The sequence below is a fragment of the Melanerpes formicivorus genome, unplaced genomic scaffold (assembly GCF_026170545.1).
Source record: "Melanerpes formicivorus ecotype bairdi unplaced genomic scaffold, bMelFor1.0.p_v2 SCAF_18, whole genome shotgun sequence".
Classification (NCBI taxonomy): Eukaryota; Metazoa; Chordata; class Aves; order Piciformes; family Picidae; genus Melanerpes; species Melanerpes formicivorus.
In genome coordinates this window covers 12550648-12566818 of record NW_027142370.1, presented here as the reverse complement: position 1 = coordinate 12566818, position 16171 = coordinate 12550648, and the positions used below count along the sequence as shown (strand labels likewise).

Below are 16171 nucleotides of genomic sequence, written 5' to 3'. Positions count from 1 at the left end.
CCCAACTCCTCATGACTACTAAACCATGGCACCAAGTGCCACATCCAATCCCCTCTTGAACACCTCTAGGGATGGTGACTCCACCACCTCCCTGGGCAGCACATTCCAATGGCCAACAACTCTCTCTGGGAAGAACTTTCTCCTCACCTCCAGCCTAAACTTCCCCTGGCACAGCATGAAACTGTGTCCTCTTGTTCTGGTGCTGGTTGCCTGGGAGAGGAGACCAACCCCCTCCTGGCTACAACCTCCCTTCAGGTAGTTGTAGAGAGCAATAAGGTCTCCCCTGAGCCTCCTCTTCTCCAGGCTAAGCAACCCCAGCTCCCTCAGCCTCTCCTCACAGGGCTGTACTCGAGGCCTCTCCCCAGCCTTGTTGCCTTTCTCTGGACACGTTCAAGAGTCTCAATGTCCTTCTTAAATTGAGGGGCCCAGAACTGGACACAATACTCAAGGTGTGGTGTGGTGTGTTTTTTCAGCAAAGAAGGCTCAGGTTTTGATTGTTTCCTACTGCTCAACAGCTCAGCAAAGAGTTTCTGTCGGGAGATGCTGAATTCTGGTGCCTCACTAGCCAAGAAGAAGGAAGAGAGGCAGAAAGCACACAGGCAACACTGACTGTTTCTGGGAAAGAATCACCTGTTTAATGCTGTCCTTTCAATGCATTCTCCAGCCATTAAACATTTCCTGAGCTCTGTCACTTTTAGATGGAACCAAAGAAACCTCTACAGCACCTCTTGGTCACGTTGGGGGCAGGCTGTGGAGACACACATTCATATACTGACACAGCACCAACAGCTGGGATCAGAGCACCCCACAGGGACAAGGCTCTAACTCTGCTCAAGCAGCAGAATTAAACACTGAAGTACTGAAAAGACATTTATTTCATAGCCCAAATCACAATTCAGCCCTGAGCAGCCATAAACACCACTCAGTTTTTAGTTTATAAAAGAACCTCTTTGGCTTGAGAGGATTGCTCCCAACAGCAAGGGCAGCAGGAATCAGGTTTGAACATTGCTTCAGCTCAGAGATATAATGAATGGAAAATGAAATTTGTTTTCCATAGCATGCGTGGATCATAAACAGCTCTGGATTGTCAAAGCCTTGTCAGTGTCTCTTCCATTTGTGAATACAAACATTTGATAGCTCATCCAGCTGAGGGAGAACTGTCCCCCTCTGTTCAATAACTCCTGCCACTGACATACATCCTTATAAGGCCACATTTACAATAATTCACTTGAATATACTCTGACCCAACCCACAGCACAGTTTCTGTGTCACTGTCTCCCAGGCTTGAGGCTGGCTTTGCAGGACTGAAAATGTTCTAACCAACAAGAACACAGAGAAGCCTCCCATGTTTGCATTGCCATATGTGTTTGAAATGAGCTGCACAAACAAGTTGGTTTCAATTAATTTTATCTATAGAATCAGACACAATTTAGACAGATTATCTCTAATCCCAGCCCTCCCCTGCACTGAGAGAGCAATCCAGGAGTTTAAGACAGAGGCATCTGAAGAAAATCAGACCAGCTTCACAGACTTCAAAGAGGCTGCTGGAAAGATTCCCATCCCTGAACACAGGTTTAGCACTGTTGGTGTCCTTGGGGTTGGTTTTTGGTTTTGTTTATCTTCAAATTCTCTTTTATGTTGCTTTTGTTCAGCTTATAGACTCACAGAATTGTCAGGGTTGGAAGGGACCTCAAGGATCATCTAGCTCAAACCCCCCTGCCACAGGCAGGGACACCTCACACTAGATCAGGTTGCTCAGAGCCACATCCAGCCTGGCCTCAAAAACCTCCAGGGGTGAGGCTTCTATCACCTCCCTGGGCAACCTGTTCCAGTGTCTCACCAACCTCATGGGGAAAAATTTCCTCCTAACATCCAATCTGAATCTACTCATTTGTAGTTTTGCTCCACTCTCCCAAGTCCTATCACTCCCTGACACTCTCCCCAGCTTTCTTGTAGCCCCCTCCAGATACTGGAAGGCCACAATGAGGTCTCCTCAGAGCCTTCTCTTCTCCAGACTGAACAGCCCCAAATCCCTCAGTCTGTCCTGATTATTCATAATCCCTGGTGGGAAATGGTTTTGAATTATTTCACTTCTGTAACAGGACAGCAAAGTCCAGAGGCTGACTGAACATTGCTTTGATAGGACCTCTGCAAAGCAGCAACCACAATGAATCCTCAGCTTCATGCATTGAGCTGAGTCAATGTGAACAGCGTGCAGATGTGCTGCTCTTGCTCCTGCCATTGGTGTGTTACCAGTCCCTGAGATCAACTTGGACTTGATTTCAAAGTTGGAAGATAACTTGGCATTTCTCTATAGAATCCTCTCTCATTATCAGTGCTTGACACGTGTTCTCCTTTCTCCTGATGTCTCCATCCACCTCAGGCCCATCCAGCCTCTTACAAGTGGTTTGCTTTACAGTCTTGCCCTCAGCCTGCCTACCACAGGCTTCTTAACACAAAATTCTGCCCACCACGAAGGTCTGCTCAGAGCTTTGCTGCCTTGAAGGATCTCTGTCCACATGTTTTTATACAACTGCAAAACAATCATAATAAAGAAAAAGAGGGATTAATTCATACAGAAAAGAAACCAAACTTCTGCATGCCAAATGACCTGACTTGCTGGTTGAAATGAGATTGTGACTGACTTCCTAGATAGCAAATGTGAATAATTATGGCCAGGCATGAATAAAGCACAAAGATCAAGCACAACATTTCAAAGCACTGTAAACATCAGACATCTGTGTAAATCATCTAGACCATCCTTGGCTTAGGAGCAGGAAACCAACAACCTTCCTCATTCTTGTTTTCTAACAGGACATGGGTTGTTTTATCAAAGGTAGGGATTTGGGAGCAAGGTTATGTGAAGCTAAGCTTTGTTCCATCCAAACCTGAAGGCTGGCTCTGAATGCACGTCTGGTTTTACCTTTAGTTAATCACACTTCTGGAAAGCCAACTAAGTTCTCTCCCAGATGTGACCCAACTGAACAGAGCACAAGAAATTCCCCTCTCATAAGCAGATTGATAATTCATCATCTTCAGCAATCTGCAATTTTATGTGGAATGGTTTAAAAAAAATAGTGCAGGAGAAGTGGAACCTGCAGAAGTGTCACTGGAGCAGCATTTGGCAGTTTAGAATTACATGAAGCTTAAAGCTTCAGAAGGCATTGCAGAGGCTGCGGAGAGGCACCTCAGGAAGGCTACGTTCTCAGCAGCCAAATAACATTAATGTGGTCTGAAAGCAGTCAGTGATGTCAAGTGAAGAGTCTTTCTTCTGAACCAATAGAGGGCTTGGCTCTGTATCATAGACCTAGAGACCTGTTTGGGTTGGAAAAGACCTTCAAGATCATCCAGTCCAACCATTCTCTAACGTTACCAACGCTGGTGCTAAACCATGGCCTTCAGCACCACATATCTGTCTCTCTGAAACACCTCCAGGGATGGGGATTCAGCCACCTCTCTGCAGAGAGTCTCCAAGACTGCTTCAGTCTTTCAGAACTGCAATCCAACTCCCTCCTAATGATTAAACTTGCCACCTGTGCAGAATCACAGAATCCCTAAGGTTGGAAGAGACCTCAAGGTTCATCAGGTCCAACCTGTCACCCAACACCTCATGACTAAACCAAGGCACCAAGTGCCACATCCAATCCCCTCTTGAACACCTCCAGGGACAGTGACTCCACCACCTCCCTGGGCAGCATATTCCAATGGCCAACAACTCTCTCTGGGAAGAACTTTCTCCTCACCTTGAGCCTAAACTTCCCCTGGTGCAGCTTGAGACTGTGTCCTCTTGTTCTGGTGCTGGTTTCCTGGGAGAAGAGACCAACCCCCTCCTGGCTACAACCACCCTTCAGGTAGTTGTAGAGAGCAAGGTCTCCCCTGAGCCTCCTCTTCTCCAGGCTGAATAATCCCAGCTCCCTCAGTCTCTCCTCACAGGGCTGTGCTTGAGTCCTCTCCCCAGCCTTGTTGCCCATCTCTGGACACCTTCAAGTGTCTCAATGCCCTTCTTAAACTGAGGGGCCCAGAACTGGACACGGTATGAATAGGTGTGAATAGGTTTTCTTACCTCTCCACTAGCTTTACCAATGGGAGAGTTGAGGATGAAGTCAGGAGGAGCAAAGACATCAACCAAGGCAACTGCATCATCTTTCAGCTGTTTGAAAACAAAAGCCATGAGTCATGCATGTGGTAAGCTCTCTAGCTGTCTGTGGCTGCCTGGGGGATGCAGAGCAGCATGGAGATGGTTTTCATAAAGTACCTTCAGAGAACTCCCCTCTCAGGTGTCTAGATTGAGTTTGCTTTTATTTTCTCCCAGGGTGACTGTATTTTAAATACTTTTCTCCCTCGCTTCTGGATTTTTAAACACCTTTTCATCAAGATGCCACTCTTCACACCCCTAAACCCATGCATTTTGGAACTTTAGAAACACAGCACCCAAAGTGTTCTTTGAAATGCTGATAACCTGAGAAGAACATCAGCCAGCTGCAAAATGGTTTGTGTTGAGGAAGAACCAAAAAGCCATGAGCTAACCCAGCAGTGAAATGAGCAGGAGTGGTCTGCCCCATTTCACTGCCTTTCCAAGGAGGAGTGCAGGACCACAAATGGTAGTGTCATTTTTTTGGTGCTTTTTCTTGGTTTTTGGTAATCAAACTAGGACAGACTCAGGGTCAATGAGCTACTAAACTTTACAGGAAGTTATTCAGAAGCTATTAATGTAATACTCTGCTAGCTGACCCACTGAGGTACAGAATAGCTGGCACAGCTCTTCCTTAGTGTTTGCAAACTATCATTGTTTTGGAATGGAATGGAATGGAATGGAATGGAATGGAACGGAATGGAATGGAATGGAATGGAATGGGATAAAATAGAATGGAATGGAATGGAATGGAATGGAATGGAATGGAATGGGATAGGATGGAATGGGATAGGATGGAATGGAATGGAATGGGATGGAATGGGATGGAATGGAATGGGATGGAATGGAATAGAATGGGGTAGGATGGAATGGAATGGAATGGAATGGAATGGAATGGAATGGAATGGAATGGAATGGAATGGAATGGAATGGAATGGAATAGAATGGGGTAGGATGGAAAGGAATGGAATGGAATGGAATGGAATGGAATGGAATGGAATGGAATGGAATGGAATGGAATGGAATGGAATAGAATGGGGTAGGATGGAAAGGAATGGAATGGAAAGGAATGGAATGGAATGAAATGGAATAGAATTAACCAGGTTGGAAGAGACCTTTGAGATTGAGTCCAACCTATCACCCAACACCATCTAATCAACTAAACCATGGCACCAAGCACCCCATCCAGTCTCTTCTTAAACACCTCCAGTGATGGTGACTCCACCACCTCCCTGGGCAGCACATTCCAATGGCCAATCTTTCTTTCTGTGAAGAACTTCTTCCTAACATCCAGCCTAAACCTCCCCTGGCACAGCTTTTATTATTTTTATTATTTTTTAAAATTATTATTAGTTTTTTTTTAAATTATTTTTATTATTTTATCACAGCAGACACCAGTGGAAGCTTACCCTGCAGCACAGCTCCAGAACAGCATTCTGGATAAACTTCCCAGCGTGTTCACCTTCAGCATAGCCACCTGCAAACACAACACAGAGAAGCTTACACCAGGCAAGATTACACTGATCCAAGGGCTGGAGCACCTCTGCTATGAGGACAGGCTGAGGGAGCTGGGGGTGTTCAGCCTAGAGAAGAAGCCTCCAGGGGGACTTCAGAGCTGCCTTCCAATACCTGAAGGGATCCTGCAGGAAGGCTGGAGAGGGACTTTTCATGAGGGTGTCTAGAGACAGTACAAGGAGGAATAGTTTGAAGGTGTGGGAGAGCAGGGTTAGGCTGGAGCTTAGGAAGAAGTTCTTCAGTACCAGGATGGGAGACTCTGGAATAGGCTTCCCAGGGAGGTTGTGGATTTCTCCTTCCTGGGGAGTGTTCAGTGCCAGACTGGATGAGGCCTTGAGCAGCTGAGTCTAGTTGAGAGGTTTCCCTGCCAATGGTGGGGAGGGTGGAGTAGATGAGGTACCTTCCAGCCTGAGCTATTCTAGGATTTTATGATACAATACTTCTACAAAGGAGCAAATTAGCTCAGTATTCAAGAGACTAAACAGGTGCTCCTGTGCAAGTGAAGTGACTCCTTCATTAATGAGTCGACTGCAAGCCAATTAATCTAAGGCACTGGGAGCTGTTTGCATTAATAGCTCCACTACAGCACCTTGCTGCCTCTCTCTCATTCTCTCCCCCCATCACTGGACCACAGCAAAACTTGTGAGCTGTCCATCACCTCTGGCCTAAATGAGAGTATTTTGATTACTCCAGATTCCTGCTCCTGAAAATGTTGTCCAGGTTTCCTAACACACAAGCCACAAGAAAATGCTCTAATCTAAATCCTCACTAGGATCCCCACTGCTGCCTGGTCAGGACTTTTACCATGTGACATGCACAGAATATTCAGGGGGCTTATCTCACCTTGGTAGAGCACAGCTAGATGCTTGCTTAAAGACCAGAGTCCATAGAGAGCACAGAGATTCTTCAGCACTGGCTGCAGAGCAGGTGGGATGCTGGGGTCATGAGTGTAGTCATGGTACCTCTGCAGGGCTGTCTGCTCAATGAAGGCAATGGCTAAGGACCGACAGTAGTACACCTGAGGAAGGGGAAGGAAGGACAGTAAGTGACAAAATGCAAGGAACCAGCCCTTAGCTGGTGCCAAATGGCACTACCCTGCTGAAGTCAGTGTGTCTGACCACACTCACACCAAAATAATCCAAGGATAGGCTAGGAGCCTCTTCCAGATCTCCCACAGCAAACCCAAATATTATACATTAGTCAGCCACGGGGCTGACAGGAAAGTGCTGCTTGATGCCCAGAAAGTTTTAAATCACTAAGTACATGTCTTTAAAGCACAGCTGGGAAATCAGTTTCAGATGTTTTTGAGGCATGCCATTTAAAATAAAACATCCTACTGTCCTGAAGATTAATGTAGGCAGAACAGAAGACCTAAGGTACAGACTAGCTCAGAAGCAGGTCTGGGCCCAAGTACCTGTAACTTTTAGCAGTCTGGAGCATAAAAGACAAGAGAACCTTCACATTTCTGAGCAAACCACCCTCTCTAACACACAGGCCCTGGCACCAGCCTCCCAAGAGCTGGCCACCTAACAGGCAACCAGCTTTGAATTGCTAGCAAGTCCCACTCTGCATCTGATCCTGCAGAGTTTTGCTAATAACCTGCTTCTGCGGTAAGAGCAGGGCAGATCTCCCCCACTCTGGCAGTGGTTTCACACAGCCCATCCCCTGCTGAAGCTAAGCTGGCTCCTCCTAGGTGCAGAGTTGACTGTAGAACATAGCATAAACCAGGTTGGAAGAGACCTTCAAGATCATCGTGTCCAAGCCTTCAACCAATCCAACCCACCTAAACAACTAACCCATGGCACCAAGCACCCCATCAAGTCTCCTCCTGAACACCTCCAATGATGGTGACTCCACCACCTCCCCAGGCAGCCCATTCCAATGGGCAATCACTCTCTCTGTATAGAACTTCTTCCTAACATCCAACCTAAACCTCCCCTGGTGCAGCCTGAGACTGTGACTTCCTGGTGTGTTTTAATGAGCTCTGCAGATCAGGTGGATGCCAGTGGCTATCCTCAGGGTACAGATGTCTCTTGTGACAAAGGACAAGCATCCCTTCCTTGGCTGGGAGCCAGTTTTGCTCGTGGAGGTAAGGGAAGAATTTGGGGAGCTTGAGGATAAACACAGGAGCCTGGAGTGAAGCCATTCCTAGCTGTTAAAGCCCTCTGGTGGGAGTCAATCTGTGGATTGTCAAGGTTTCCTTTTCGGGTTCCAGTGCTGTCAGTCTGGTATCTTTCATGAGTGCTTTGCACTATAGAAATTAAGAGATGGAAAAGACCCATTAGGTCATCGAGTTTACCTGCCTGCCAGAGCAGGATTCTTTCCTACAGTATGTATTTGGCCTTGAGAGCAGATGGAGATGAAATAACCAGCCAGTAGATTTAGCAGCAGCAGATTTAGTCTTCAGAAGTTGTGCTACCAAAATCACAGGCAAAACCCAGCACAGGCCTCTGACTCTTCTGAAGGGAAATGCATCCTGCAAGACTTCTGCTGTCACTGTTCTCCTGCTACTACAGTCAACACAAAGCACTTGAAGAAGTGTTAAGATTCTGTCTTATTATTGCTGTCTACAACTACCTGAAGGGAGGTTGTAGCCAGGAGGAGCTTGGTCTCATCTCCCAGGCAACCTGTGACAGAACAAGAGGACACAGTCTCAAGCTGTGCCAGGGGAGGTTTAGGCTGGATGTTAGGGAAGTTCTTCATAGAAAGAGAGATTGGCCATTGGAATGTGCTGCCCAGGGAGGTGGTGGAGTCCCCAGCACTGGAGGTGTTTAGGAGGAGACTGGATGGGGTGCTTGGTGATTAGATGGTGTTGGGTGATAGGATGGACTTGATGATCTCAAAGGTCTTTTCCAACCTGGTTAATTCTATTCTATTCTATTCTATTCTATTCTATTCTATTCTATTCTATTCTATTCTATTCTATTCTATTCTATTCTATTCTATCCTATCCTATCCTATCCTATCCTATCCTATCCTATCCTATCCTATCCTATCCCTTGACTTGCTGCTTTGTGCTTGAGGAAACTGTACTTCATGACACAAGAAGATAAAACTAGTAGGATGAAAATCAGTAAATAAGAAAGATGAATAAGGGTTACCTGACAATTGTTTTTTGCCTCAAAGTCACCTCTCCCAGACTGCTTCTCCTTGCTCAGCTTCAGGTCACTTTCTCGGAGCAGGTAGCAAACCAGCCATTGATATGCTGCTAAAGCAACTGGGGAAAACAGAAAGCCCAAATCTTTAACATTCACATTTTTAAGGCAAGAAGTGTCATGCAGAATCTGCTGCAGGCTCAGGTTTTGTTACCAGAGATGAAGGGTGGAAGTATTAATTAATCCATTAGCATGCCATTAGTGCAGATGCCATCAGTGAAGATGCAACCATAGAATCATAGAATCAACCAGGTTGGAACAGACCTCAGAGATCATCAAGTTCATGAAGTTAAAAACTACTTGTTAAGAACAAGTTCTGCGCTGTGAAGGTCCTGGAACACTGCCACAGGTTGGTCAGGGAGGTGGTTGAGGCTCCATCCCTGGAAATACTCAAGGTCAGGCTCAACAAGGCTCTGAGCAACCTGATCTAGTGGAGAATGTCCCTGCTGACTGCAGGGGGGTTGGACTGGATGACCTTTGGAGGTTCCTTCCAACCCAAACCATTCTTTGATTCTACTTCACCATAAAGTCCTTGGATGAAACCTGCTTGCTTGTGTCTTAGCTTAAAGTTTAATGCCTAAATAATATTCTGCAACTGTGAGTTTTCACATGCTGCCTAAATGCAGCACCTCAGTTAACAGTCCAGTTTCTAACAGAATAAACAGATTTGAGTATTCTTAACACTACAGTCTGGTTCAGAAGGTTTTCCAGGAAAGCAGAGAGCACATTTTTAGGTATCAGTTTCTGTTCTGCTGGATTTCACATGTTGGAGACATAGAGCAAAGAAGCAAGCAAGCAGCTGTTCTGAGCTGATCCTTTCTCTCTTGTGAGCCTTTGTATTTTGAAGCTATTGAGATTCTATCCCATAGCTACTTTTTGATGCTGTCTCACTGGGTGCTGTGCATTGCTATCCAAAGCTCAGCCTTTCTGCAATTACGGCTTCAAACTAGAGAAGAGCAGATCTAGATTGGATGTTAGGAACAAGTTCTGCACCATGAGGGTAGTGGAACACTGGAACAGGTTGCCTGGGGAGGTAGTGGAGGCCCCAACCCTGGAGACATTCATGGTCAGGCTGGACAGGGCTCTGGGCAGCCTGATCTAGTTGAAGATGCCCCTGCTGACTGCAGAGTGGGTTGGACTAGATGAACTTCCAACCCAGACCATTCTATGATTCCATGATTCTATAGTTTGAGCACTGAATAAAGTTTCCTGAATGTTCAGGAATCAACTCAATTGCTCCTTGTATACTAAGGCTGCAGTGTCTTCCCCCAGCATGTTCTCAGTTTCAGAGTCCCTTCTGCTCAATTCCCTGTCACTGTCTCATTATCTGCTCATTTCTTTGTTAATTTTTGCCTCCAAGGGCCACTCTGTGCTGACAGTGACACAAAAATGGGAATGGCATCTCATGTCATACTTGATTTAATTAGAGCAGAGTGAGCCAGAAAATCTGCAGGGAATTTTCTTTCACCATTACTCATTTCTCCCCATGCAACCAAAAGCAACTGCCCAAAGCAGACACATTAAAGCCTTTTCAACCGGCTTCTAATCACTGGTATGGTGTTTTGAAGTGACAGAAGGTAGTGGCAACTGATGCTCCTAACAACAGTTTCATACAATCATAGCATCAATAAGGCTGGAAAAGACCTCAGGGATCATCAAGTCCAACCTGTCACCCAACACCTCAGGACTACTAAATCATAGCACCAAGTGCCACGTCCAATCCCCTCTTGAACACCTCTAAAATGTCCTTTGATGATCTCTGAGGTCTTTTCCAACCTTATTGATTCTATGATGCTATGATGAGGTTGGAAAAGACCTCAGAGATCATCAAGTCCAACCTGTCACCCAACACCTCCTGACTAACTTGAAAACAACAGGTGGCAAACCCCTTAGATCACAAAGGCAATTTTAGAGGAACAAAAATGGAAGTGCAATACCCACGGCCTCCCCCTATGTCAGAAGTGTGGCTGGGGACAACAGGACACATTTTGAAATGCAAATAGTGTGTGGTGCTAGTAAATATAAGTGCATAGCACATGAAGAAGATCAGCAAATAGTAATTATGACAAATATCTAGCAGAGACTGAACCTCACATCTCTGAATTCAAGATTCCAGAATCCCTGCAAGAGCAGGGAAGTCATTCTGCCCTGTACTCAGCACTGGTTAGGACACACCTTGAGTCCTGTGTCCAGTTCTGGGCCCCTCAGTTTAAGAAGGACATTGAGACACTCGAAGGTGTCCAGAGAAGGGCAACAAGGCTGGTGAGAGGCCTTGAGCACAGCCCTGTGAGGAGAGGCTGAGGGAGCTGGGATTGTTTAGCCTAGAGAAGAGAAGGCTCAGGGGAGACCTTATTGCACTCTACATCTAACTGAAGGGAGGTTGTAGCCAGGTGGGGGTTGGTCTCTTCTCCCAGGCAACCAGCACCAGAACAAGAGGACACAGTCTCAAGCTGCACCAGGGGAAGTTTAGGCTGGAGGTGAGGAGAAAGTTCTTCATAGAAAGAGTGATTGGCCATTGGAATGTGCTGCCCAGGGAGGTGGTGGAGTCACCATCACTGGAGGTGTTTAAAAAGAGACTGGATGAGGCACTTGGTGCCAATGGTTTAGTTGATTAGATGGTGTTAGGTGACAGGTTGGACTTGATGATCTCCAAGTTCTTTTCCAACCTGGTTAATTCTGTATTCAGTGGAACAACAGCAGAAGGCTACCTGAGGAGTCCATGCAGTCTTCAACACTTCTGGCTGTGAATTTCCAGCCAAGGATACGATGGTAGTCTTGCAAAAAGTTTATTGTTCCAAAAGGGGATTCAAAAGAAGCTTTATCTGAAATATCAAACAAAACAGTAAATGGTTTATGAGAAGAAGCAACAAGACCCTTTGGAACCAAAAGCAATGCATACACTGGGCAGGTCAGCTGCAATTAGGACATCACATTTATTCCATTATGGCCTAGTCCTGCCAAAAGAGGACTGGTGGACAAGTTCTGGAAGACCTGACATCACTGCCTGTAGGCCCCTATTGCTGAGCTTTCCAGTTGTGTAAGATGCTGGTGAAGCTCCCTGCTAGCACATGGAACCAAAATGGTTTTCCTAGAGAGTTTCCAAAGGTGCTTCTGGGTATTGCTGCCAAGCCTGGTGATGGGGACTGTTTTAAGCACAATAAGCAGAGGGGATCCAGACTTACAGTGACTTCAGGAGCAGTTCCACTGAACTAGCCTGCACTTCTCAGGCAGTAAGATACTATTCAGCCTAATTAGGGATGGCAAAACACCCAGCTGGCTTCTGCCAGACTTAGGAGAAAGAAGCTTTCCTGCAGCAAGTATCAGTGCACTGTGAGTGTATCACATGATGGAGCCTGCAGCACATTTTGTATGCTCCACCAAACCATTCAATGACCAGGATGAAATTACCTCCTAATTCCATTAACCACACACAGTTGGGTACAGCATAGGACCCCCCACAATGGAAGATTACCTCTTATGCAGCTCATCCAGCTGATTAAATAGTTGCTGGTTTGCTGGATCAGGACGTTGTTGTCTCCCTCATAGGTGCAGTTGGGATCGTTGTCGTTGCGGATCTCGCCCAGGCGATTCACTTGGCAAGAACAAGGGCACAGCTTCATACATTGCTGGGTGTTCATGCAAGCTAAGAGAGGCTAAATAACCTTTCTGGGGCTAAATGCAAGGGAGTTGTCTGCTCCTGTGTGCTTATCTATTGGCACCAGCGAGCTGGAAAGTCTACTGTTTAGCTCGAGATAATGAATATATGGAAAGATTTTGGGGGAGTGTGGCGTTCACCTTACAAGGGGCATTTTCATCTACAGAGCCCCCAGCCTTCTTTTGGGAACTGAGACAGCATCAAATGGACAGCCTGTCTAAATGCCAGTGCAGATGCTGCATGGGTTTGGTTCTTTGTGCCATCAAGTAGAAAATGAACTTTTAAAACAGAGACGAGAGCAAAAGGCCCTTTGTAAACACGGTGCTAACATTCAGACACTGTGATGCAACAACACTCCAAGAACACCTCAACATAACCATTCCTCCTCTGACCAGTGTATGAAGTTGTCTGTGACTTACTGGCAAGGTAACCATGTCCTCCACAAGCTTCTCTGCACTCCTGGGCTGCCTGCTGAGCAGTCCAAGAAGACAGTGGTTTGCTGGCAGCGGATAAGGCATGAATCTCACGTCCCATATCAGCCTTGGTGAAAAACAAGTTACAGGTCACTGGTAACTTTAACGCAAAGCAAGTCTGCAACCAGTCAAAGCCATAGCTGTGTACTGCTTTATAATGAAGAGAGGAGTGACTGGAAATGCATACAGAAATTTTTCTGTGCAAGGACAAAGCCTGGCTTTTACTGCCACCAAAAAAAACCCCAACAACCTGCCACAACTGAAAAACCTCCCACAGGAGCTTGCTCAGATGGGACAGCAATGATTTTGTCCCAGGTAATGGACACATCTTAGCTGTGCAGCAGACATGGCACAGTCACAGTTTTGCTTGAGACTAGTGACTGCACTGGAGACACCCAGAGATAAAGTATCAGATTGAAAACACCAAACAGATTTTTCTGTGGTTTGTGCAAAGAAGAGAAGCTGGAATCCCCAGCCATTAGCACACAAATCTTTCATGAGCTCTATGGGAGCTGAAAGAAGCCTGAGTGTCTTAAGTGAGAGCTGAGCAATATCCAGCCCATGTGTAGGTCCTAACAATTAATACTGTCAACATTTTTTAACATCAATGAACTGGCTATGCTGTTAGAAAACTGTCCTGGAGCTCTTTGGGTTGAGAATCAGCTCTTGCACAGATAGATCAGACTTCTTTGTTCTGTGGAGGGCTGATTTCCAGTGGTCTGACTGTGGATCAGAAATGCAGCATTAAGACTCAAAAGTCTTCACTTCTAATTTTTCCTCCAAGCATATTTACCCTAGTGCATGCATGTGAATTGCAAACTCAAAGCAGAGCCCCAGAGCCTGGGCAGGAATTAAGACCAGTGTCGTGGCAGCTTTGATACATGTCCCCTGCAGTAGCACTGACAAGAGAAGCTGCATTTGCATTATCATCATGTATTTATGACAAGGAATCCTGCAAGGGCTCATAGCCTAAATCCCACAGCAATCAAGGAATCTTTAACCACTCCACCAAAACCAATTTGGATGCTTTTCTGACTTCAGCTTCCATCGGTGCTTTGTATCTCCCACAGTTCCTAGGACATTGCTCTCGCATTCTGGATTGTCAGACACCCTAAAGCAGTTGCCAGCTTATGATAGTAAGAACTCCAGGAAGAACAACTGTGTGGATATCTCACCTGTCTCTGACTCCTTTGCTTTGTCAACAAGCCTGCATAAAACTCTATGAAGTTCCCAAAGAGGGATTTGGAGAGGTGATCCAAGGCGTATGCAGCAGCCAGGTAAGGCAGCAGGCGCCATTGCTGGAATGAAAGGGACACAGAGTGCATTGCAAATGACAGGGATTGATCATATGGAGGAGCTTGGAGCAAGGGGGTTGGTATCTTCGCCCTAGTAACAAGTGGTAGGATGAGAGGACATGGCCTCAAGTTGTGCCAGGGGAGGTTTAGGTTGGAAATTAGAAACTGAAAGGGTTCTCAAAGCCTGGGACAGGCTCGCCAGGAGGGTGGTTGAATCCCCATCACAGGAGGTGTTTCAAAGAGGCAGAGATGTGGTGCTGAGGGAAACGGTTTAGCAGCAGCCTTGGTGGAGTTAGAGAGTAGTTGGATTCCATCTTAAAGGTCTTTCCCAACCAAGATGATTCTATGAATCTGTATTCTTTATCTATATGCAGCTGTCTCACAATGCTGAACCATCCCACTTGATCTGCCTTGTGCCAACTGGAAAACTGAGATCCATGGAGAAGAGAACTTTATAACCATCTATAAACATAACACCTTGTAACTACACACGAGTTACAGTGACTTCAGTCTAGCTCATGACTGTGTGATAAATGCTCTGTTAAAGCAGCGCAAAAGTTCCACTAAGATTTGGGGCCCAACACCAGGGACATGTTCAAACCACCCCAGCACTTCCATGGGTGAACAGCAGACAGCCTTTCTCTGAAGAGTTTACTGTTTTAGGGACAGATAGAATAGAATTAACCAGGTTGGAAAAGAACTTTGAGATCAAGTCCAACCTATCACCCAATCTAATCAACTAAACCATGGCACCAAGGGCCCCATCCAGTCTCTTCCTAAACACCTCCAGTGCTGGGGACTCCACCACCTCCCTGGGCAGCACATTCCAATGGCCAATCTCTCTTTCTGTGAAGAATTTCTTCCTATCATCCAGCCTAAACCTCCTCTGGCACAGTTTGAGACTGTGTCCTCTTGTTCTGGTGCTGGCCACCCAAGAGAAGAGACCAACCCCCTCCTGGCTACAACCTCCTTCAGGTAGTTGTAGAGAGCAGTAAGGTCTCCTCTGAGCCTCCTCTTTTCCAGATTGAGCAACGCCAGCCCCCTCAGCCTCTCCTCACAGGGCTGTGCTCCAAACCCCTCCCCAGCTTTGTTGCCCTCCTCTGGACAAGTTCCAGCAACTCAACATCTTTCCTAAACTGAGGGGCCCAGAACTGGACACAGGACTCAAGGTGTGGCCTAACCAGTGCTGAGTACAGGGGCAGAATGACCTCCCTGCTCCTGCTGGCCACACTGTTCCTGGTATTTCTAGGCACTTCAGAGAAACATGAACATTTTGAGTTTTGCTATACCAAGAACTTAGGTCAAATGCCAGGAGAAGGTCCCAAGTTGGAATGAACCCCTCCAGCTGCACTATAGTGACACTTCAGATGGCACTGGCAACTTCAATTTCACTAACCTCAGAGCTGCTGTTTTGATCTGCAGCAGCTCTGAATCTTGAGTATCATTGCATACAAGTCTGTGGGTGTGAATTCCAGAGTCCTCACCTGTGTTTGGTACTCCAGAACTGGGATTTCTTCATCCTCGGTTGGCCCAAACTGACGGCGGGCTGCTGAGAAGCGAATGGCAATGGACAAGGCAAGCTTTAAATTGGTGAGGGAAATGGTTGTGATCATAATTCTGCCTGTGGACAGGGATCCCAGAGATGCACTGAAACGCTCTTTGGCATCCTGGAAGGATAAAAGGCACAGACTGAATGGTGAGGCTAATGCTCTGTTTAGAATCATAGAACCGCTAGGATTGGAAGGGACCTCAAGGATCATCTTTTTCCAACCCCCCTGCCATGGCCAGGGACACCTCACACTAGATCAGGTTGTTCAGAGCCATATCCAGCCTGGCTTTTAAAAATCTCTAGGGATGAGGCTTCTACCACCTCCCTGGGCAACCTGTGCCAGTGTCTCACCACCCTCACGGGAAAGAACTTCCTCCTAACATCGAATCTGAATCTA

General features: G+C 46.3%; 1 protein-coding gene across 2 annotated transcripts in view; it reads right to left on the bottom strand.

Annotated features, from left to right (window-relative positions):
• Positions 1-858: 858 nt before the first annotated feature.
• The window catches only part of ACOX3 (acyl-CoA oxidase 3, pristanoyl), a 38371-nt gene continuing 23058 nt past the window's right edge, over positions 859-16171 (bottom strand). For both annotated transcript variants that reach the window (XM_068149650.1, XM_068149651.1), the window contains 10 exons: positions 15710-15892; positions 14106-14228; positions 12877-12997; positions 12275-12394; positions 11511-11624; positions 8749-8864; positions 6491-6665; positions 5542-5609; positions 4064-4150; positions 859-2533 (listed from right to left, as the gene is read on the bottom strand). In XM_068149650.1, coding sequence (XP_068005751.1) covers positions 2414-2533; positions 4064-4150; positions 5542-5609; positions 6491-6665; positions 8749-8864; positions 11511-11624; positions 12275-12394; positions 12877-12997; positions 14106-14228; positions 15710-15892 — 1227 coding nt within the window. In that variant the 3' untranslated portion in view covers positions 859-2413. The remainder of the gene's footprint in view (positions 2534-4063; positions 4151-5541; positions 5610-6490; positions 6666-8748; positions 8865-11510; positions 11625-12274; positions 12395-12876; positions 12998-14105; positions 14229-15709; positions 15893-16171) is intronic.